The sequence below is a fragment of the Schizosaccharomyces octosporus genome, assembly GCF_000150505.1.
Source record: "Schizosaccharomyces octosporus yFS286 unplaced genomic scaffold supercont6.2, whole genome shotgun sequence".
Taxonomy (NCBI): domain Eukaryota; kingdom Fungi; phylum Ascomycota; class Schizosaccharomycetes; order Schizosaccharomycetales; family Schizosaccharomycetaceae; genus Schizosaccharomyces; species Schizosaccharomyces octosporus.
This window is the reverse complement of record NW_013185620.1, coordinates 3,629,109-3,648,480: the sequence shown is the minus strand read 5'-3', so window position 1 is coordinate 3,648,480 and position 19,372 is coordinate 3,629,109. Positions and strand designations below refer to the sequence as shown.

The window sequence follows — 19,372 nt, the reverse complement described above, 5'->3', positions numbered from 1 at the left end:
TTATTCATGAACAAAACCGTTATAGATGTAAACGCAGTAAATAATAATTCTTCCAAAGTACAAAAGAAACTCGTCTTAATCTACAGTTTTCCGTTTAAATAAACGCAATGTTTGAAACCATTGTATTTTTATGTAATGTACAGTAGTGCTTGTATAATTCGTATCTTTAAAAACCATTATAACCTTATATCCTTTTCATATTTTTTTCCAGTCAAATTTGTGTTCTTTCTACATGAGAAACAATGATCGAAATACCGTTGCTTAATTATCGAATAGTTCCAATGATCATTAAGACCCAAAAGAACAACATATTTGACATATTAATTGCTTTTATACCCAAATTCCATAAACCACTTTCATTAAGCTTGACGAATTTCCCCTTTTCTAGGATTCTCGTTATTTTCATCTTCTTTTTCAGGTACATCGGTCTCGTCAGCTACTTTTTTAGATCGCCGTGGAGGTAACGGTGCTTGTTCAAATAATTCTTTATAAGACCCAGAGACGCGTGAATTTATTAGCCGTGCAGCAGACATGAATTCGCCTCGTATACGGTATAATCCGGAGCTACTGACGGTTCTTCCTACCTAGGCAAGAGTTAGTATATAATGACGGTTAGAGGACTTCATGGAAGCTTACATTATGAGTAGTTTCAAAAGGATCCTCGATAGCTAATATATAACGATCCTTGATTATTTGATCTGCTGACCCAGTATGTTCAGTCTAGATAAGTTAGAGAATGAAATATGAAACCTATATAACAGTTTTCTTACCGCCGATGTCCAGCCCTTCTCTTGTTTTGTTAGAACCCCGTCCTGCCGATTAAATGTAATTACGCGATCCCGTGGCTCAAACTTGTAGGCATAATAGCGAAAAAATCCATGCAACAAGCTTCCTAAAGTGCTAACATTACTAGAAGGAGGAAAGCGCTCAATATTTTCTTCAAAACCAACATCAAATCCTGACGGTTAGTGTCAATGATACTGTCATTTCCATACCCTCCACAATTTTCTCCCGTTTCGTGCGTGCTTGTTGTAGATTAGGAAAAACTGGTGGTTTAACAACATGCAGTAAATAGTAAAGTAGCATCAAAGCATAACCGTAACTGCTGTGTAAGTATATTGAAACAGAAAAATCAAACAGGTGTAAAGCAATTCCCTCAACGTACCTAGAAAGGGTTCCAAAATAAGGAGAGTTGATCCGCTTCTGTTTGGCCCAGTATTTTACTAGCAACATTAGGGGTCGAAACCTACTATCCAGTCGAGAATATGAAGATAGAAGTTTTGTATTGTGAATTGCCAACCGGTTATTGAAACCTATATCGCATTGAAAACCTGAACCAAATCTTTCCTTTTCGTCACCAATTAATTTAATGATGGGAATTCTAGCTTTTTGTAGAAATTTTCCCTCAAAGCCTTTAAAAACATAATTAGTACGTTGCTTCCACTTCAAACTTCATCCTTCAGAAACATTATACCATCCTTTCACTGGGATTTCCGAAGCAAATTCAATTACCTTCTTTTACAAGTTCCTCATAAAAAAGAGGAGCAAGCGGTTCGCTTGCTTCCAAAGATTCCGTAAGTACGCACAAATCCATATCTGAATGCTTCAAAGCAAATCCAGATTCTAAACTTCCAAAAGACGCTAGTACCGCATCTTCTTATGTTAGTTTTGACTAATTTTAATGTCTTTTGTTTCATTTCTACTACCATACCCGAGCATATTCGATGTAAATATTCGCTTAGTACTCTCATAGCCTCACGCTTATGCGCAATTTCCTCATCAGTAATCTTAATCTCATGGTAAACTTCCCAAAAGAACTTTGTTAATTCCTTGTATGAAGAATACGATTTTGATACATATGATTTTTTGGCTACATGAAGATTCGCAAGCTGGGACTCAATTTCCTCAACAGTATGGACACCTGGAACAAATCGTACAGGAGGAATGCTCATCCTAGTTCTATATACTAGTTTGCCTCTTAATTACAATGCTTCCAACTTCTTCCCAACGGTGCCTCAAAAAGGTGTTGTACTGGTGAAAATTGGCCTCTTCATTCGCTTCAGAAACTTCTTGTCACTTGTAAGGCAAGAAGTAACCGCTTGAAGGAAATTGGGCTAGCTACCTTAGTTTTATATGAAAAATAAATAAGATTCTAGAGAATATTATTTTCGTTTCTTTTTTCCTTCTTTATTTTGTTTGGCATACAGGTTCACCTGTTTAGTATTATCATATATGCGAAATATATAATACGATGTAAACAAAGACCATGATTCTTCAAGGACAAAGAAAGAAGAGTAACTGAGTAATATGACTATTTGATTTTATCTAACATAAATGAAACTATCAAAAATGTACCTTGCATACTAAAATAAAGGTACTTAGCGTCGCGTTGAAAACCTGGATTCTATGCAAATAAAGAAGTCCTAAATTGAATATGACACCATTACCGGTTGATTTATTTATTAAAGAAAGTTGAGGATTTCTTTAATTTGAGAAATAAGTTAAAATCAGTCTTCATTCGTTTGGTGAAATCCAAATTCAAATTCATTCCTATATTTTACTTCGTGAACCTCGATTTCTTTCTTACTTCTTTATTTTTAAAAATGTTTCTATTCTTTTTTGAATATAAATCGTATCTCTTTAATCCAAAGTTTAGGACGACATAAAAAATTCACCTAGGATACAATATACGTCTTCTCATATCAAGTTGAAAGTTTTCGTTTATAACAACTATTTGTGAATTTCTCTACAAAACATGGTTCCTTGGCAGGATGGGTTTTTTAAAAACATGTTTTACAAATTTATTATCTGCCTAGCGTTTATGCAAATTGCTTTAGCTACTCAAAAAATTCCAATTGTCTGTTCCATTACGAACGACAAAGGCACTCAATATTTTGACCATGGTTCAATCAATCTTCCTGAATTAACATTTGATATTGTGAAAAAAGAATTTGATCTGCAGGATTTTGAAGCTTCTTCCATTTTACGATGTGGCTATCGAAATGAAGATCCTGGCAATTGGTCTGCAGGAACCAGTTTCTACAAATTGGGGCAGTTGTTAGGATCCCATCATGCTTATAAGGATTGTTTCATATTACACACCTCGAAGAACGTAACTCCTGATTCGTTGAACGATGTTGTTCAGGTGGTCCATAGCTTCAAACCAATAGCCAAGAATTCAGTAGAAGGCTCCGAACCTGACATCCTATTAAAGTATCCCGAATCACCTGAACCTGTTCTAATTTCTCCTAAACAAAAATCCCAGGCACCTGGCTCTGCAAGTGCTAAAAATAGCAAGCGCCCTTTGCCCAAAAATGCACGGACAAAACGTAAGTCATCTGAGGTGAATGATGACACTCAAGACACCGAAGAAATACCAGAAGAAAAGACGTTTTTGCAACGTTTTGGTCTATATCTTATTCCTATTTTCTTCTTACTTTTAGTTGGAAGATCCGGAGGATCGCAATCTTCTACTACTAGCAACAGATAAAACTCTCCTTGCTTGATGTTTGAACCAAAACAGAATTTATGAATTCTTTTATTCGTAAAAATTAAAAACAGTCTATTTTTATGCATAATCTTTTGCTTTTATGAACAGCAATCTCTATATATAAATAATAATAATATTCTCGTTCTTCGTCGTACACAATAAATAATGATGATTATAACAATGACAATGACAGGAATGAAAATATAAATAAAATGAATCATAACAAGGACATGATGAAGCTCGAACTTTTAAGAGAACAATTCCACTGAATGCAAAGAAATTTTCTTTTAAAAGGGGCATATAAAGTCGAGCTGACATACTTCTTTTTTGTTTTTTTTTTTTCCTCTTAAAAAAAAATAAATAAAAAAATAAATACCATAATGCAAAGAGTTATTAGGCTGTCCCTTCATTATGGCACATTCCACTATTCAGCGAAGGGTCCGATATATAACTAGCAACTGAATATAAAAACCGAAACTGATTAAATGTCTGAACCATTTTCATGCGATGACATCGTAAAGTATTAACTACTTGAAATACGAGATCTTGTGAATCCTCCAAATTGGCAACCTTTGGCAACATACTCGGAGGTATGTCAACCAGCTGAGCAAGCGCAATGTACGTACCGGTACGTCCAACACCGGCTGAACAATGTACAAAAACAGGGCCAGTATTTCGAACTTTGTTAATGTATTTTACAGCATCAATTACCTTGGGTAAAGTACCGGGGCATTCCCCGTCGGTCCAGGTACGGAACCAATAATGCCGGACAACTTTGACTTCAGAGGAATTTCGAAGACAAAAAGTACGACATTCTAGACGATAGTCATCTAGTGTTACTTTTTCCAATAACTCCACACTCATTGTTGGCGTAAGCTGCATCAGCGAATGCATATCATCAGGAAAATACAGCACGCATTTTTCATTTCCTGCCTCAAACAAGTCTGTTAGCATCACAATGACCCCATCAGAACCTGTGTTATGCCAAATCATTTCCCAAAAGTCTACTAGGGTATCGAGCTGTGGTGCCTGACTAGCTATGTAATGGGCGGCATCAAAAACTATATGTGAAGCATTAATGTAATTATGGTTTTCATCCTTGTGAGGTAAAAGGACGCGGGTCCTATCATAAGGTACGATATCTGTGTAGCGGTTTTTAGAGTTCAAGCGGAAACTCTTGCTAGATGCTAGACAAGACCAATCTGATCCTGCATCATTGGATAGTATACGTCTCTTTTGCTCAAGTTCTTCTAGACGACTGAACTTGTAGAAGATTGAAGCTGTATTCAAGTCAGCCATCATCTCCGCTGGAGGAGGCGTTGCTTGTTTAAAAGATCCCCAAGGATTAGGAAAAGTATTTTTATTTCCCACCGTAGAGAAGGCCCCCTCAAAATCCCTTCCAAAGGATGGTTTATTTTTCCTTCGTAAACTACCAGATTTTTTTGGCAACAGTTTCTTGCTGGATCTTGGATTATTTTCGGAGAAATCTTTAGATTGGATCTTTACCGAATTTGCAATTTTTTCAAGGTTAGCATTTGTAGAGTTCTTTCTAGATATCTGTGGATGACCAGGTGTATGTTGGGGTGAAGCGAGACCGCTGTAAGAAGAAGAAGAAGAACTCCGGGAACGTAACAAGGAAGGCCTCCTTCTGGGACTAGATGGAAATGAAAACAACGAACGCAATGCCGGTCTAGAGGAAGGAGACTTTAGAGGTATGGAAGAAGATAAAGGGTTAGGTTTTTTTTCAACCGGAGTCATTGGATCAGGACAGTTATGGGATAGAGAAGGAGATATCGGTACAAAGGGAACATCGTTCACAGTAGGGGCCATCGAGTTCATGGTAGAAGTCAGCTGGGGTGTCTGAGGTTTTTCGGTGTGAGGAGGTTTAGGAGAGAGAGATGTAGGACTAGCAAAGTACTCTAGTTGGTTTGAACATTCGCTAAATGCACTCGAAGTAACGGAAGGAGAAAATACAGGGGTAGGAATTTTTATAGGGACACGTAGGGGAAAGCTATAGTCCGGCGAGAGTGTCGTAGATGCAGGAGTCGGATCAAGGAGTTCTAGAAAGTTATTTTGCTTTGGAAGAACGGCGTCAAACATACAAAAATCGATAGACTGAGAAGGATTGTCATAGTCTACCATGTCTGGATGAGATTTAGCAAACTCCTCGAAACCTGTAGACAAAACATAAATACTATTGGAATATCCACCACGACGGAATTTTCTAATAAAATCATGAATACGATTCAAACCAGCAATTGCTGCATCGTATATAAACAGGCTAGACAAGTCATCCAAGTCTGTGATCTTGATAATCCCATTTAGACATGCGAACGCTTTACCAATGTCAAAGGAAGGGCGGCGAAGCAAAGCACTTGGTAAGGAAACATTTATTGCATTTTTTACGTGGCCACGAGTATAATTAGACCGAAGTCGAAGATCGAAAATATGTACAGATTTTGTAGGGTCACTATTATTGGCAAAGTCCAGCGCTTGAAAAAATTCTTGACTTGAAAGTATACGAAGCATGCTTAAAAACACTTCTTCTCACATGTCAAAAAGGTCAAACCCCCTCCAAAGTTATTTTGTGCTTTTTCAAAGCAAGCCAACTCCAAAGAGACGAGGCGTAATTTTTATGGTAATTTAGTGCTTCCCAAGAACAAACAGAAGCTTTCAAGCTTCTACCAGCTTAAAATTGGCTAGCAACCAAAGATGGTGAGACGCGTTTTAGACGGATGTTTGAACAAATCGCGAGAAACCTGGCAAACCGCAATGTACGCTTTCAGAAATCAGTAAGCACTTGTAAACAGAAACTTTATAAAGAAATAGATATATTCAAGGTTTAACTAGCATTTATATATCATCCAAAGTTCAACGCGTACTGCAATTCTCGTATGGAGGAAAACGCTTGATATTAGTAGAGATTTGTGATTTACATGAGGAAGTGTATATAATATATACCGGGTGACGTCAAGGATAATCTCTCGGCAAAGTTTAAGCGCCAACCATAAATAAAAAATTATGTAATGTACGGACGACATTGCGATGTAAACAAAGGGCGTCTTTGAAAAGAAAACACTTTAAAAGTTCATAATTATTAACTTATAATAAAGCATTTACATTATATTTTTTATTTTTAAAATGAAACAAAAAGCCAAACAAATCAATTTTTTCTTTTTGAACTTGTTATGAAAAGCCATGATGTCATTTTTTTTCTAGAAGAATATAGTTGTGGGAACGTATTAACGTTGTTAAGCCTATTACCGACACGACGGGCTGGGGTAAGGTTACCATGTGTAAAAATAGAAACCGGGACAAAAAAACTGAAGATCGGAAAAAGAACAAAGAATAAAACAAAAAGGAATTTTCTTTTTGTCGTCCTTTTTAATAGAAATGAAAAGAAAACTTTGGAATGAAATGTTTCATAGTTTACAGGTCTTTGAATAGCGAACGGATTTAGTATGTGGGGATAAATAAACGTAAACAATAGCAATGTTGTCCACTATAGGGACAGCATATAAATGAAATGAGATATATGTCTGCATCCAGTATGCTTAATCAATGAATGTTTAAACAATGGATTACATAGAGCTGGTGCTGGGAATAGACGTATGTTAGTCTCTTACACCATACCATAGTTTGTAGGTACATCAGCGGTCAACAAGGATGGGAAGGAGGAGCTTGTATTGCATAGATGAAACGAAAACGTACGGATTTGTCACTAGAAAAAAGAAAGAAACAAACAAAAACAAGCCTTTCATAAGCGGTTTGTGCATTTTTTTTGCTTGTTTTGCTTTTTATATCATGGCTCACTTGTGAGTTCATAGCTTGGGAAACGGAAATGAGCAGCGGGTAGGATCCTTTCAGAAGAAAGCATTCGAGAGAGAATAAAGAAATAAACATTTCAAGAGCTGGTGTATTTAGGATGGCAGGTAGAAAGTGTATATACGTCTTCGTATATGTATATGTATGCGCATGTGCATATGTGTCTCTGTATGATTTTGATTGACCCAAGTAAAATGTCAAAGAGTAAAGGTTTAAGATTAAGTATAGGTGTGGTTTAGTTTCGAAAAAAGAGTCGTACTTAGTTTGAGATTTGAGTTTTCTTAGATTAACACATTTTCTTAATGAAGAAAAGTTCATTTCGTTTACTATACCTAACTCTGAATTCGTTTATATTGGTCATATGCACCTAGGAAATTGACTTTAGCCATAGACATTGTCAATAGTAAAAGATTATAATACAAAGTAGACCAGTAAATCAAGTTGGGGGTAGTAGAAATTGTTTACCAAAGATGGTTATAAAAAAAAAAACAAAAGATGAATCAACCTTTTGGAACATTCATTTACTTTTTCTCTTCAGTCTTATTAGATTGTAATTCTTGATGAATAGAAGGAAACGTTCTGAGCTTTGCATTGCAATCAGCATACGCTTTACCAAGACCAAAGCCCAAGCCTCCCCAAACAGGCCATGCAGCACCTAAACATGGAAATGGTTACTATGGGAAACAGAAAAAGAAGAAAAAAAGAATTTTCCAAACTTACGACGAAACATTATGGCAGAACTGATAATTCCGATGCCAAGACCTACTGTAGATTGAACAAACATGTTGGAAAGGCATACATCCCACTACAAAAAGTTAGTACAACATCCATCAAAATAAAGAATCCATTCTACGGATATAGATCAAATCGATTACTAAAATTCAATCACCCACCTTGTAATTGAGACTTTGTTCACTGGAAACGGGTTTCGACATTTTAATAGAAAGAAGGTGTCAGAATAAGCCTGGAAAAGGAAAAGATAAAAAAGTTTAAAGAAACAAGAAGAAATCAGAAAAAACAATGAAATTACACCTAAACTATGAGTGAAAGGGGAGAAGTGGTTTTTTATGGTGGAAGTCTATCTCATCTAACGTATCCACTCTTTACATGGGAGTTTGGAAGGTAACAAACAGCTGTTACTTAGTATAGTACTTTAGAAAACTAAAGGCTATACCAAAAATCATCACAGCTTGTTCAATCTATTCTGCATTGGGGGCATGCGAAGAGAGAAGCAGAGCGTAAGAAAATTGGCACAAAGATTCTTCTATTTTGCTTTTGTATTAAAAAATAAGTAGGAATCATGGTTTACTGAAATGCTCAAGAAAGGAGAGGTGTACACGAAAGTCTAGTACAATATTCTGTTTAAATGAGTGTCTAAACAATTAAATATATATGAAGCATTTACCAACTGAAATGAAATCGCAATATCTGCAAAACAGCATAAAAGTGATATGAAATGAACAAAAAGAAAAACAATTGATCGATTTGGGAATTATACGCACACAAGTGAAAACGAATTAGAGCGATCCCAGAAAAGAGATGTAGAATCCCTAACATCCAGAATAACTAACCGCGTGCAAAAGTCAGGAACTTGGAACTTTTTTCCAAAAGAAAGATAAAATAATAAAATAATGAAAACCAAGGCGGATAACAAAAAGAGAAAATTTAAATAGAAAATCACAGTATATAATATTACCACAGTATAACCAACGGATAGAATCACAGTTCCTCAATCCAGACGCAGGATCATAAATAATAAGATGTATGTATGTCAGATCCGACACAATCATCTCGGGTAACGTTTCTATAAGGAGGACGACAAAAAGGTAATGGGAGGTTGTACGATACATTCGCTTGCATCAATTTCATCGCGAATGAGAGAGGAAACATTTAATTCTAGTATATAGGCACCTTCTTTGTATTTTTCTGATGGTTTATAAGCGAATACGTACTTCCAACCAACATTTGCATGGCATCGGCAGCAATGCACACGGCGGACGATATATTTCCCAGATAGCATTTCCTCAGTGACTGACTGCATTTCAATCACATTTTCTATTTTCTTAATGAGAGCTGCACGACCATAGCGACCCGTATAGTCCCGACTGATTAAATGGCCTTTGAATGCAAGGTGAGTTTTGCAATGAATGCAAATATAATATTGACTCGTAAGTCGTAGAGGGTAATGACGGCCCATGAAATATGGTAATAAAAAAGAAATGCAAAACAGTTGAAGAAACTAGCTCCAAATGGCAAAGAGAATCAAGGGAAACCTTCGGTGGCGAAGTAATAGATGCAAATTTTCTTGATTCCAAAAATTTACTTGCGAAATACACGAAAACTATTCGAGGCACACGCTAATTTTCAATAGAATGAGATAAAATGATTGAAGAAAATAATCTTCAGCCAAAGAAACGATCCTCAATCTTGTTAACCAATGTGTACAAGAACAGTATTCGAAAAGAGGGAAAAAGCCCTAAATAGTTTCAGCAATTTTCAATGCAGTAAGAGCTCAGATCAACGTGCTAGTAAACGGTTCGTTTGTAGCTACAAAAGTGAAAACGCAATGGCAGTTTCAAATTGTGAGTAAATATATATGGGTCAAATTCGTAAGAGAAATCACAGAATATGAAAACTAAAAAGAAAAATCAGTAATGAAAATGTAATTTAATGAAGAATTCACGCCTAAAATTGAAGAATCCCTGCACAATGGCTAAAGAAAGCCTTTTGTTAGTGGGATGAATAGTGTATGTCGGATTATATAAAAGAAATTTTCTATACGACTGAAAGCTGACTCTAGTCCGGTACATGTACTTTTACCGTAGCGCTATTTTGGGGTTTGTTTCGGTGAATAATAAAATCTTATGGAATCGGGCGATACATGACACAAAATTATTTAATCGCACTGTAATGAATGTGTCTGGATAAATCGATTAATTTGACGTCCTACTCTAACTAAAAGGAAAATCTGAAAATGAATATATGACAAATCTTGCATACAGATGTAGAGATTCTCATATTGTACAACTCTTGTGAAATATAAATACATACCCTTGTGTAAATGTGTGAATTTGTTATTTCTGTCTGAAAATTGGAATAAATACGAAAACTACTCTGTTCTTTTTTGAATTTCTAAAAGTTTCTGATTTAGCTTTTCCAAGTTTATTTTCTTTTCTTTCTTATTATTAGCAGCAGATTCCCTGTCTCTCATGTATGCACAGGTATACATCAAAGTGAAAGAGGTTTCGAAAGGTACAAGGTAATACTTTCTTTTATTAAAAAAGGAGAAAAAAAAGGCTCTACTTTTCTTTGACCTTTCATCCAAATTGCTTGCTGAATCGTGTATACAAAACCAACTCATTCCTTCGTGTATGGTAGTATTCTATCTATGTAAAAGGTGCCCGAAAGGATTTGAGTACATTTTTTTTCGTATTCAAGTTTGAATAAAATTTTTAAATTGGTTTTGGACTTTTCAAGGATACTTTGAAGCATTTCCTCTCTTCATTCTAAATGTCGCCTTTTCACATTGTTTATTTACATTACATCATGCTTTAAATTTCTGAAACACAGACTAAAAAAATGTACGTATAGGAAAAGAAAAGCTTTTTTTTATTGAAATTTTTTAAAATAGGTTTGTTCTTTTGCGGTTCTTTTCGAGTAGGATAGAAACTCAAAAGGTCTATACAGAGCTCCAAACGAGTCCACCTCATAAACATCGACAGATTTAAATCCATCTTCAAACGAAAATTTTTTATTTATGTCAAAAACTTATGAATAATCTTTTTAGCTGTGTCTTATACCTACTGTATTTCTATAAAATTCACCTCACCTGAATATTGTATTAAACAGTTAACGCAATATTACGACGTAGTGCCTCCTTTCGACGAAGGTATTTCATGTTCATTCAACCTTTCCCCAAAACGAATTTATTCGTTTAGTTGTATCGGAGCGGTAAGTGCCATCTGCATCCTCTTCTTCTTTTGCCTCTCCATTCTTTTCCGAAATCTTGAATTCTCTTGAGTGTGTCGCTATGCTCTAGGAGCTTGTACAGTATATATCTAAAAGAATTGGACAAGTATACTTCAGTTCTCTTTTAACCCTTTCGTTTTCCGCAGAAAATTCTATTTGCAATCGTTCTTGGTTTCCTTTTTATAGGCAAATAATTTTCTGGTTTTCTTGTCATGCATAGTATCCTAAAAGTGATTGTTTACTAGATTGGTTCGGCTTAGTCCTGGTTGTATTAAAAAATTGACTTTCATACATAAATGATTTGTATTCGTTTTGTTTAATGACTATAGAATTGGCTTACAATGGATAACTTATCTGGAAAGCCACCTTCCTCACCTATAAACCCTCTTTCTGAATCCGCTAATTGTCCTCCTTTTCCTCAGAGTCGGAAATCGAAAAAGAAGAATGCTTTTCAGTCTGCGTTTCATCGTTCAAAAGGTAAGCGTCCTCCAAGACTTACCGTTACCTCTGAAATGTCTGATGGTTCTCTAAACTCACCCTCCCTATCCTCTCCAGGTTACGCCTTAGACTCATCCTCGGAATCGGAGCACCGTTCAGATTTCAGCACATCTAAAAACATCTCAAATCGTGTTTCTAGTGCGTTAAAGTTGTCGATTCCTAAACGCTGGAAGCGCTCCTCAAAACCAAATTCTCCTCAATCTGCTTCAGCCCATTTACCTACAGGGCTTCATCAACAACAGCGTCACCGAGCTAAAACATACTCACCTGAAAGAAAGAGTTTGTCCTTAAATCACTCTTCGTCTTTTCCGACTCAGCCATCATCTAACAACGAGACACCTGCTCCCGTTACCGATCTATCAAACATTTCACAACGTAGCACTCTAGATGAACTGGCTGTTTCTACTCTCTCTATCCTTCCATTGCAAACTTCGAAAACATCTTTCTTTGTAGGATCACCTTCCCGTTCCTCCACGGAGTCAAATGGCTCATACATATTTCGCACCAAATCTTCAAATTCATTTTCTTCTAGTTTGAGTATCCCCAGCCAGACGTCCAATCGGTCGGCAAATTTTGATGAACATGGACCGTCTTCATTACCGGAACCCAGTAAATCAAGTCTATCTGATTACTCTTTACTGCCTATTGAACATGGGGAGACTCCTGCCGCTTTCTTAGAGCGGCTGCAAGCTTTTGTTCCTGCACGATTTATACCTGGACTTCTTTCACAGTCCAACCTCTCGTCTATGAAAATAGCTTTGCGAAGGTATTTGTCTGACCTGCCTTTAAAAGAAATAGCACTTGACATGGCTCTTAGGAAGTTTCTTGCTCTTTTCGTTCTTCCTCAAGAAACCCAGCAAATCGATAGAGTCTTGAGTTCTTTTTCAGATCAATATTACCATTGCAACCCGTCGTTTTATGAGTCCTCCGATGAGTGTTATATTTTAACTTTCTCGTTGATGATTCTTCATACAGATTTTTACAACATAAATAATCGTCAAAAGATGACAAAAAGCGAATTTATTGCGAACACAAATTTACCAAATATTATGCCTGAAATTTTAGAATGCTTTTATGATAATATTACTTACACTCCGTTTGTTCATGTTGAAGAAGATCCTAATTCGTTAAGCTCTCCTGCTGGTGAAAGAAGCAGTTTCTCTCAACGTTTTGGTGACTCTCAATTTCGCTTTTCCAAGAGAAACCCACTTGCAACCGAAAGCCACTTTGTGGGAATCGAGCAACAGCTTACCGGATTTCGTCTTAATTTACAGTCTATCCTTAGTTATGATCAACTTGATGGCATTCCAGTTGCCGGTAGTTCGATATGTCCAAATGCCAGAGAACATTATAAACAGTTTATGAACGCCCCTTATATTCAAATTGTCTCCCATCGTTCTCAACCTCAAGCGTTTTCTTTTCATTTTGCTCCCGAAACAGAAAGCGAAAGCACTAATCCGGCCGTCGTGAACATAAAAGTTGTCAAGCTTGGCATAATAGTTCAAAATGAAAGGATGCGAAAGGACAAGACAGTTTCCGGAAGAGAAGTTGGCGTAGTTTTGACAAGTTCCAAGCTGATGTTTTTTAAGAATACTTCGTGGGTAGAAGGTTTAATTTCGCAGTTTCATGAATTTCAAAGCTCTACTAAATCTCCTCCTCATTATTTTACTCCTTCTCTGACATCTCTTGATCCGGATTATATAATACCACTTTCAAATTTGGTTGCTTTTCATGAGAAGAAAAATGACAATGACGGTAGTTATTCATTTATCATCAAACAGAAAAACACCTCGACCTACATGTTTTCTACTGGATCAGAGCATGAAATGAACGACTGGATATATAAAGTAAATTTCGTTAGCGCCTTCGCCACTTCTGGAATAGCTCCCAGAGAAAAGCTTTGTTGTGCAGATCAATCGGATACTAGCGTCAAAGCTTCGGTGAGCGTTCTCCCGGAAATTGAAGAAGACAAGGAGGCGATGACGAAGGTGTCCCATGAGACAGGATCTGAAATGTTAGAATGCTCAAGACTTCGGATTTTCATTGTTCAGAATAGAATCTGTAAACTAGAAGAACGCCTGCGAGAAGTGGAGTCCAAATTTATCAATGAGAAAGGAAACGTAGATAATTTGTTACGCATGGCGCCAATTCAAAGCCGTACGCGGGTCCGACTCGTTCGCGCCGCAAATAATCTGCGGAAGGTCTTGCGAATGCATATAATTGAAATTTGCAAATTAAAATCTAGCATTAAAATTTTGAAGGAGGATCTAGAGCTGGACAATCATTTACAAAAATATCTTCATTCGGTTTTTCCTCCTCCAGCAAGCAAAGAAAGTTCGTCTAGTGTACTGTACCCTTTAGGATATGCCGGTGGTCGGACACTATCAAATGCTTCCAAACGAAGAAATCAGTTAAGACTTGGAAACAATTCGGAGTTGCAGAACTTACGAGCGAAATCGTCTGAATTAGAAGTGCCAAATGCTGATGTTCAAGACAGGGTCGAAGATCCAGGTAGTCCAAAAGTTAAGCAAGATATAGTCACGTGCAACGGTCAACGGTTGAGCGTTGTGGAGGTCCCTGATGATTTTGTTCCTGAAAATCTTGCTCAAGAAACCGTTCAGCCTGGAAGTTAATTTATGTGAACAATATGTAGACAACGGATTCATAGTAAAAAAACGAAGGCTCATAATGATTTTATTTAATAGAAAATTTTAAATGAAGGTGCAACATAATTCTTTCATTTATTCTACATACTAATTTGAATAATCGTAACTTCGAATGTTAAGCCCTCAATCGTAGGATATATTGCATGTTTCCAATATCAACTTGAAGACCACGATATTTAGCACCTTGGACATATTTGAGCGAAGAAATAAAACAATGAATGAACAGGAGGAAAATTATATGAAAGAAGATCATTTGACAAAAGAAAATAGACCAGATCAAGACGACGACTCCATGGAGATTGAGAAAACTGAAGGATCAACAGCTCATAGAGATCAAAATGGAAAACAGCATTCGTTAGAAGGAAAAGAGCCTGTTGAGAACAAAAGAGGTAAAAGAATGTTTGGTGCTTTACTCGGAACTCTTGGTAAATTTCAAAAGGAAGCAGAACGTGAAAGGCAATCGCAGACGCGCTCAAGGCGCGCTGAATTAGAAGAAAAACTAGCCAAGCGTCAACAAGAAGAAAAAAAGGAGTTTGAATTACAAGAAGCAAAAGAAAGAGAACAAAGGGAAAAGGAATTGACTGAAGAAAGGAAGATTGTTATGGATGATATAGATTTGGACTTGGTATGCTAGACGTTCTATTCTACATTTGAATATTTGCAAGATGCTAACTCATGATTTAGAAGGATTTAAAACAAACATTAAGGAAGCAAGAATCTACGTTTTTGAAGACAGATACCGAACCTCACTTGTATTATAGACCTTATTATTTATTGCCTAGCCAAAAAGCATACTTGGATCAAGTCAAAGAAGAAAAGGATTAGTTCATTTTAAGGAGAACTTAATTTTGTGGATATATTTATTGAAATACTTGGCGTTTTTTCCTTGTGAAATATCGGTAATTGCAAGAAGAGAACCAAAACGTGCAAAGTGATTGAGGCTAAATAATTACATTACAGGATAGAAGACGGGAATAGTGTCTATTGACGATTCTTAATTTTGGTTCTGGAATTTCAATGTAGAAGAGTCTGTTAACAAGACAAACTGAATACCTTTTATACAGTTAATCACATATCGTGCTATAGGTGTACACCTTTTCTACAAGAAAACAAAATTTCAAATAATTCATGGATTCAACGTTAGTCATAATTGTTAAATTGTGCTACTTCTTGGTAATGGAGTGGTAAAACGATTATGTATCTGTTGAATGCAAAGACAAAACAGCGAACTGGCTTTTATACTTGCCGATTCTAGACGTGGGCTATGAATTACTTTTAAATATATATTAATTAACAAATGGGACACTACGTGCGGATTTCACTAGCATGTTTTTTTCTTTTTTTTGCTGAAATGTCATCTCAAGCTACTAATAAAAAATAAAAAAATGTTTTACATATTCAAAATTAATTTGTAGTTATTATTGTTTTTTTTATTGTTTCAATAAATTGGATTGAGTATACTTCTTTGTCTGAAATATGATTTCTGTGCTAGTACTGAACTTGACCTTTCCCCAAAAGTACAACCACTACCAAGTAAGTTAAAGGAGATTCAATTTTCCAAAAAGAAGCTTTTGAATTGTATTTTAACACAAATAGCTATCTTTTATAATAAATAATTAAAAATTTTATTAAATTGCAGTTGGTTTAATTTAAATATGGTTCGCGTTCCTTTGGCAACGGGAAAAATCTCTAAAGTTCTTCTAAACAGTCAGTTCCCTCGTGGCTTACGAACAGTTACCACAGCTGCAACTGCATCTAGTGTTGATCCCTCGATCGTCCCTGAAGAACGGGACAAACCCTTCCCTGTCCAGCTTAAGGATGGTGTCTTTGAAGGCTACAAGATTGACATTCCCTCTATGAACATGGAGGTTACCAGAAACGAATTAATGGATTTGTATGAAACTATGGTTACTATTCGTCGTCTTGAGCTTGCCTGCGATGGTCTTTACAAAGCAAAAAAAATTCGTGGTTTCTGCCATCTTAGTGTCGGCCAAGAGGCTGTAGCCGGTGGTATGGAGAGTGCTATTACTCCTGAAGATAGTATTATCACTTCTTACAGATGTCACGGATTTGCCTATACTCGTGGATTGGCACCCCGTGCCATTATTGGTGAATTGATGGGACGTGTATGCGGTGCTTCCAAGGGTAAAGGTGGTTCTATGCACATCTTTGCTCCCAATTTCTATGGTGGTAACGGTATTGTTGGTGCTCAGGTTCCTTTGGGAGCTGGTATTGGATTTGCTCAAAAGTACTTGAACAAGCCCAACGTTACATTTGCCCTTTATGGTGATGGTGCTGCAAACCAAGGTCAAGCGTTCGAAGCTTTTAACATGGCTAAGCTTTGGGGTCTTCCTGTTGTGTTTACTTGTGAAAACAACAAGTATGGTATGGGTACTAGTGCTGAACGCTCTTCTGCCATGACTGAATATTACAAGCGTGGTCAATACATTCCTGGTCTCCGTGTTAACGGAATGGATGCTTTAGCTGTTAAGCAAGCTTGCAAGTTCGCCAAGGAGTACACTGTTCAAAACAGCCAACCTTTGATGATGGAGTTTGTCACTTATCGTTATGGTGGTCACTCCATGTCTGACCCCGGTACCACTTACCGTACCCGTGACGAAGTTCAACAAATGCGTGCTGCCAAGGATCCTATTGAGGGCCTTAAGCGTCAACTTATGGAATGGGGTGTTGCCAATGCTAATGAATTGAAGAACATTGAAAAGAAAGTTCGTTCTTTCATTGATGCTGAAGTTAAGATTGCTGAGGAAAGCCCCTTCCCTGAACCTACCCATGAGAATTTGTATTCTGACATCTTTGTTAAGGGAACTGAGGACAAGAATGCTCGTGGCCGTAACACTTTGGAGTGGAAGAATTAGGAAAATCTTATGCTTATGGAAGTCTTGTAGAAGCAAATCTGATCTTTGTGAATTACATTAACTTGGCCTTTCGACATTTGGAAATCGTACAGTATCCGGTTTAATACGGTTTTTCTACTCATTGCGAAAACAAAAGAAGGCCTATTTGTAATGGTATCAAACGATTTACTGATAAGTTTGGCAGAATTGACATTGGTTTACTGTTCAAATGGATAGCCTCGTTCTTGTTATATGAAAAGAAGGTATAATTTCTAGGATAGTACGATAATTTTAGCTTTTATGATATAATAATTTCATAGAGTAACTAAAACTGAACCGGTAGCTAAATTTATTAGTTTTATTACTGTATTATTCATAGCAAGAGGAGAGGTAAAGCTGTCGTAACATACTCATATAAGTCTAGTCATAACGGAATTGAATGATAGATTTTCCATGCTGTTCAATAGCATCCAAAAATGTGTCGTAGAAAGACTTTCCATCGGCGGATTCGGGAATGTCGATGAGCTTTGTGTTTGCGGAGCGCAAAACACCTTCCCTGATGAGTTCTTGGATTTCAAGGACAAGGGCTTCATATTCCTTTGGATTTTCGGATTTCCATTTGGTTACCCAGAAACCGTGGAAATGAATGTTCTTGAAGATGAGCAAGGAAACGGGAACAGCAAGAGGCTGGCGTGACATACCTCCGTAGGTTGCCATAGTAGCTCCTTCACTCATGTACTTGGCCATTTCCGTAGCGACTCGACCGCTTATGCAGTCGATACCTAGCTTGACTTTATTACCTTGAGTCCACTTTGGAACGTTTTCCTTCATCCAAGCACGATTCATGAGTTCTTCGTCGGTGATTACGACATTAGCGCCCATGGAATACAGCTGTTGCTTGAGCTGGTCGACGTCGGGACGATTACGGATGACGTTAATACTGTTAAAACCAAAGTGCTTTGCAAGTTGGATGGCAGCAAGGCCTACCATACTATTGGCACCATCCTGGATGAACCAATCGCCCTTTTCCATGGGAACAATTTTCTTCAAGAGGCAATAAGCAGTACAAGGATTGACGGTAAGTGTAGCGGCTTCAACGATGCTAGGGAAAGCAGATTTATCCAAAGCGATGAGTTGATTGGGAGCCAAGTTGTTGCGGGTTCTCCAGGTACCCAAGTTTGTCGAAGCCATAACGGCCCATTGTCCAGGGGAATAGAGCTTTTCCAAGTTTTTACCGACGCCGGTGATTTCAAGTAGACCTTCGTTGCCGGCCACAGCTGAGGGTTTGGAGGGAGAGACATCGTGGGTGAAAGGAGGTCGAGAAGGATATACACCTTGAATTTGGTTGATATCGGATGGATTGATTGGGGAGGCTAAGTAGCGAACAGAGACTTCATTGTCAGAGTGTTGGGGAAGGGGATAACTAGCAGTACGGAGGACATCGCGAGGGTTTCCGAATTCAGAGAAAACCATGGCCTTGGCTAAGGTTTTGGAAGAGTTGCTTGTCATACTGGAAAATTGGCGAAATGCTTTAACTGTTTGCATTCTAAAAAGCTGCAAGGGAGGGAGAATCTAGTTTATAAACGATATGAGAAAATAGACCGTCACTACCGAGGATTGTTTTGGAAAAATGCGCTTATGTAAGAGTTTGTTAAATTGTAAAATGCTGACCAATCCAAAAGTAGAAACACAGCGAAGATTGCAGAAAGAGGAATTTGTTGTAAACGGACAGAGTGTGAGTACAGAGAGTAGAGAGTAAAGTAAGAGAGTGTGTAAAAGTGAAATGAGAATGGAAAACAAAACTTGGATTCGACAAGAATGATTTATTCGAGGATGGAAAAAAAATAAAAAATAAAAATAAAAACAAAAACAAAAATTGTACAAGCACTGGTACAATGAAAAGAAAAAAAACTGGATGACTTGGTTATGAGATAAAATGTCTATATGACGATGACGATGACGACGACGACGACGGAAGTGATCTATTTCATTATATCCTTTTGTTGTTCGTTAATGGAATATAATACAATTTCTTGTATAATATTGTTCTTAAAACCAAGAGCCTTCCT

General features: G+C 37.1%; 10 protein-coding genes across 10 annotated transcripts; 4 read left to right on the top strand and 6 right to left on the bottom strand.

Annotated features, from left to right (window-relative positions):
- Positions 1–93: 93 nt before the first annotated feature.
- On the bottom strand, positions 94–2,189 carry SOCG_01055 (poly(A) polymerase Cid1). Its single transcript, XM_013163475.1, has 7 exons — positions 1,712–2,189; positions 1,513–1,653; positions 1,166–1,412; positions 996–1,102; positions 771–958; positions 637–720; positions 94–584 (listed from the first exon to the last, which is right to left on the bottom strand). Exons 1-7 carry the CDS (start codon positions 1,950–1,952, stop codon positions 360–362), a joined length of 1,233 nt encoding a protein of 410 aa, XP_013018929.1. The 5' UTR covers positions 1,953–2,189; the 3' UTR covers positions 94–359.
- A 470-nt stretch (positions 2,190–2,659) lies between these two features.
- Positions 2,660–3,666, top strand: SOCG_01054 (peroxisomal membrane protein Pex22). Its single transcript, XM_013163474.1, has one exon. It carries the CDS (start codon positions 2,756–2,758, stop codon positions 3,488–3,490), a length of 735 nt encoding a protein of 244 aa, XP_013018928.1. The 5' UTR covers positions 2,660–2,755; the 3' UTR covers positions 3,491–3,666.
- Positions 3,493–6,374, bottom strand: SOCG_01053 (tyrosine phosphatase Pyp2). Its single transcript, XM_013163473.1, has one exon. It carries the CDS (start codon positions 6,017–6,019, stop codon positions 3,884–3,886), a length of 2,136 nt encoding a protein of 711 aa, XP_013018927.1. The 5' UTR covers positions 6,020–6,374; the 3' UTR covers positions 3,493–3,883.
- A 276-nt stretch (positions 6,375–6,650) lies between these two features.
- On the bottom strand, positions 6,651–7,594 carry SOCG_05813 (uncharacterized protein). Its single transcript, XM_013164090.1, has one exon. It carries the CDS (start codon positions 7,391–7,393, stop codon positions 7,148–7,150), a length of 246 nt encoding a protein of 81 aa, XP_013019544.1. The 5' UTR covers positions 7,394–7,594; the 3' UTR covers positions 6,651–7,147.
- Positions 7,530–8,387, bottom strand: SOCG_01052 (uncharacterized protein). Its single transcript, XM_013163472.1, has 3 exons — positions 8,209–8,387; positions 8,036–8,120; positions 7,530–7,970 (listed from the first exon to the last, which is right to left on the bottom strand). The coding sequence occupies exons 1-3, from the start codon at positions 8,248–8,250 to the stop codon at positions 7,837–7,839; spliced, it is 261 nt and encodes an 86-aa protein (XP_013018926.1). The 5' UTR covers positions 8,251–8,387; the 3' UTR covers positions 7,530–7,836.
- On the bottom strand, positions 8,322–10,236 carry SOCG_01051 (yippee-like protein). Its single transcript, XM_013163471.1, has one exon. The coding sequence runs from the start codon at positions 9,510–9,512 to the stop codon at positions 9,120–9,122; it is 393 nt and encodes a 130-aa protein (XP_013018925.1). The 5' UTR covers positions 9,513–10,236; the 3' UTR covers positions 8,322–9,119.
- A 939-nt stretch (positions 10,237–11,175) lies between these two features.
- Positions 11,176–14,531, top strand: SOCG_01050 (guanyl-nucleotide exchange factor Sec74). The gene has a single exon (XM_013163470.1). The coding sequence runs from the start codon at positions 11,626–11,628 to the stop codon at positions 14,413–14,415; it is 2,790 nt and encodes a 929-aa protein (XP_013018924.1). The 5' UTR covers positions 11,176–11,625; the 3' UTR covers positions 14,416–14,531.
- A 76-nt stretch (positions 14,532–14,607) lies between these two features.
- SOCG_01049 (pinin ue) lies at positions 14,608–15,793 on the top strand. Its single transcript, XM_013163469.1, has 2 exons — positions 14,608–15,073; positions 15,133–15,793. The coding sequence occupies exons 1-2, from the start codon at positions 14,663–14,665 to the stop codon at positions 15,271–15,273; spliced, it is 552 nt and encodes a 183-aa protein (XP_013018923.1). The 5' UTR covers positions 14,608–14,662; the 3' UTR covers positions 15,274–15,793.
- A 149-nt stretch (positions 15,794–15,942) lies between these two features.
- SOCG_01048 (pyruvate dehydrogenase e1 component alpha subunit Pda1) lies at positions 15,943–17,672 on the top strand. The gene is made up of 2 exons (XM_013163468.1): positions 15,943–15,981; positions 16,045–17,672. Exon 2 carries the CDS (start codon positions 16,104–16,106, stop codon positions 17,322–17,324), a length of 1,221 nt encoding a protein of 406 aa, XP_013018922.1. The 5' UTR covers positions 15,943–15,981; positions 16,045–16,103; the 3' UTR covers positions 17,325–17,672.
- On the bottom strand, positions 17,559–19,258 carry SOCG_01047 (enoyl-[acyl-carrier protein] reductase). The gene has a single exon (XM_013163467.1). The coding sequence runs from the start codon at positions 18,846–18,848 to the stop codon at positions 17,724–17,726; it is 1,125 nt and encodes a 374-aa protein (XP_013018921.1). The 5' UTR covers positions 18,849–19,258; the 3' UTR covers positions 17,559–17,723.
- Between the last annotated feature and the right edge of the window lie 114 nt (positions 19,259–19,372).

What these genes read in the sequence shown, in the direction of transcription:
- SOCG_01048 (XM_013163468.1), top strand. Translation starts at nt 16,104, where the DNA reads ATGGTTCGCGTTCCTTTGGCAACGGGAAAAATCTCTAAAGTTCTTCTA.
- SOCG_01050 (XM_013163470.1), top strand. Translation starts at nt 11,626, where the DNA reads ATGGATAACTTATCTGGAAAGCCACCTTCCTCACCTATAAACCCTCTT.
- SOCG_01055 (XM_013163475.1), bottom strand. Translation starts at nt 1,952, where the DNA reads ATGAGCATTCCTCCTGTACGATTTGTTCCAGGTGTCCATACTGTTGAG. An exon ending in ACGGGAGAAAATTGTGGAGG is followed by an intron (nt 959 to 995) that starts GTATGGAAATGA and finishes ACTAACCGTCAG; the next exon opens with GATTTGATGTTGGTTTTGAA. An exon ending in CTTTTGAAACTACTCATAAT is followed by an intron (nt 585 to 636) that starts GTAAGCTTCCAT and finishes ACTCTTGCCTAG; the next exon opens with GTAGGAAGAACCGTCAGTAG.
- SOCG_01047 (XM_013163467.1), bottom strand. Translation starts at nt 18,848, where the DNA reads ATGCAAACAGTTAAAGCATTTCGCCAATTTTCCAGTATGACAAGCAAC.
- SOCG_01054 (XM_013163474.1), top strand. Translation starts at nt 2,756, where the DNA reads ATGGTTCCTTGGCAGGATGGGTTTTTTAAAAACATGTTTTACAAATTT.
- SOCG_05813 (XM_013164090.1), bottom strand. Translation starts at nt 7,393, where the DNA reads ATGTTTATTTCTTTATTCTCTCTCGAATGCTTTCTTCTGAAAGGATCC.
- SOCG_01052 (XM_013163472.1), bottom strand. Translation starts at nt 8,250, where the DNA reads ATGTCGAAACCCGTTTCCAGTGAACAAAGTCTCAATTACAAG. An exon ending in AACAAAGTCTCAATTACAAG is followed by an intron (nt 8,121 to 8,208) that starts GTGGGTGATTGA and finishes AACTTTTTGTAG; the next exon opens with TGGGATGTATGCCTTTCCAA. An exon ending in TTCTGCCATAATGTTTCGTC is followed by an intron (nt 7,971 to 8,035) that starts GTAAGTTTGGAA and finishes TTCCATGTTTAG; the next exon opens with GTGCTGCATGGCCTGTTTGG.
- SOCG_01049 (XM_013163469.1), top strand. Translation starts at nt 14,663, where the DNA reads ATGAATGAACAGGAGGAAAATTATATGAAAGAAGATCATTTGACAAAA. An exon ending in ATGATATAGATTTGGACTTG is followed by an intron (nt 15,074 to 15,132) that starts GTATGCTAGACG and finishes CTCATGATTTAG; the next exon opens with AAGGATTTAAAACAAACATT.
- SOCG_01051 (XM_013163471.1), bottom strand. Translation starts at nt 9,512, where the DNA reads ATGGGCCGTCATTACCCTCTACGACTTACGAGTCAATATTATATTTGC.
- SOCG_01053 (XM_013163473.1), bottom strand. Translation starts at nt 6,019, where the DNA reads ATGCTTCGTATACTTTCAAGTCAAGAATTTTTTCAAGCGCTGGACTTT.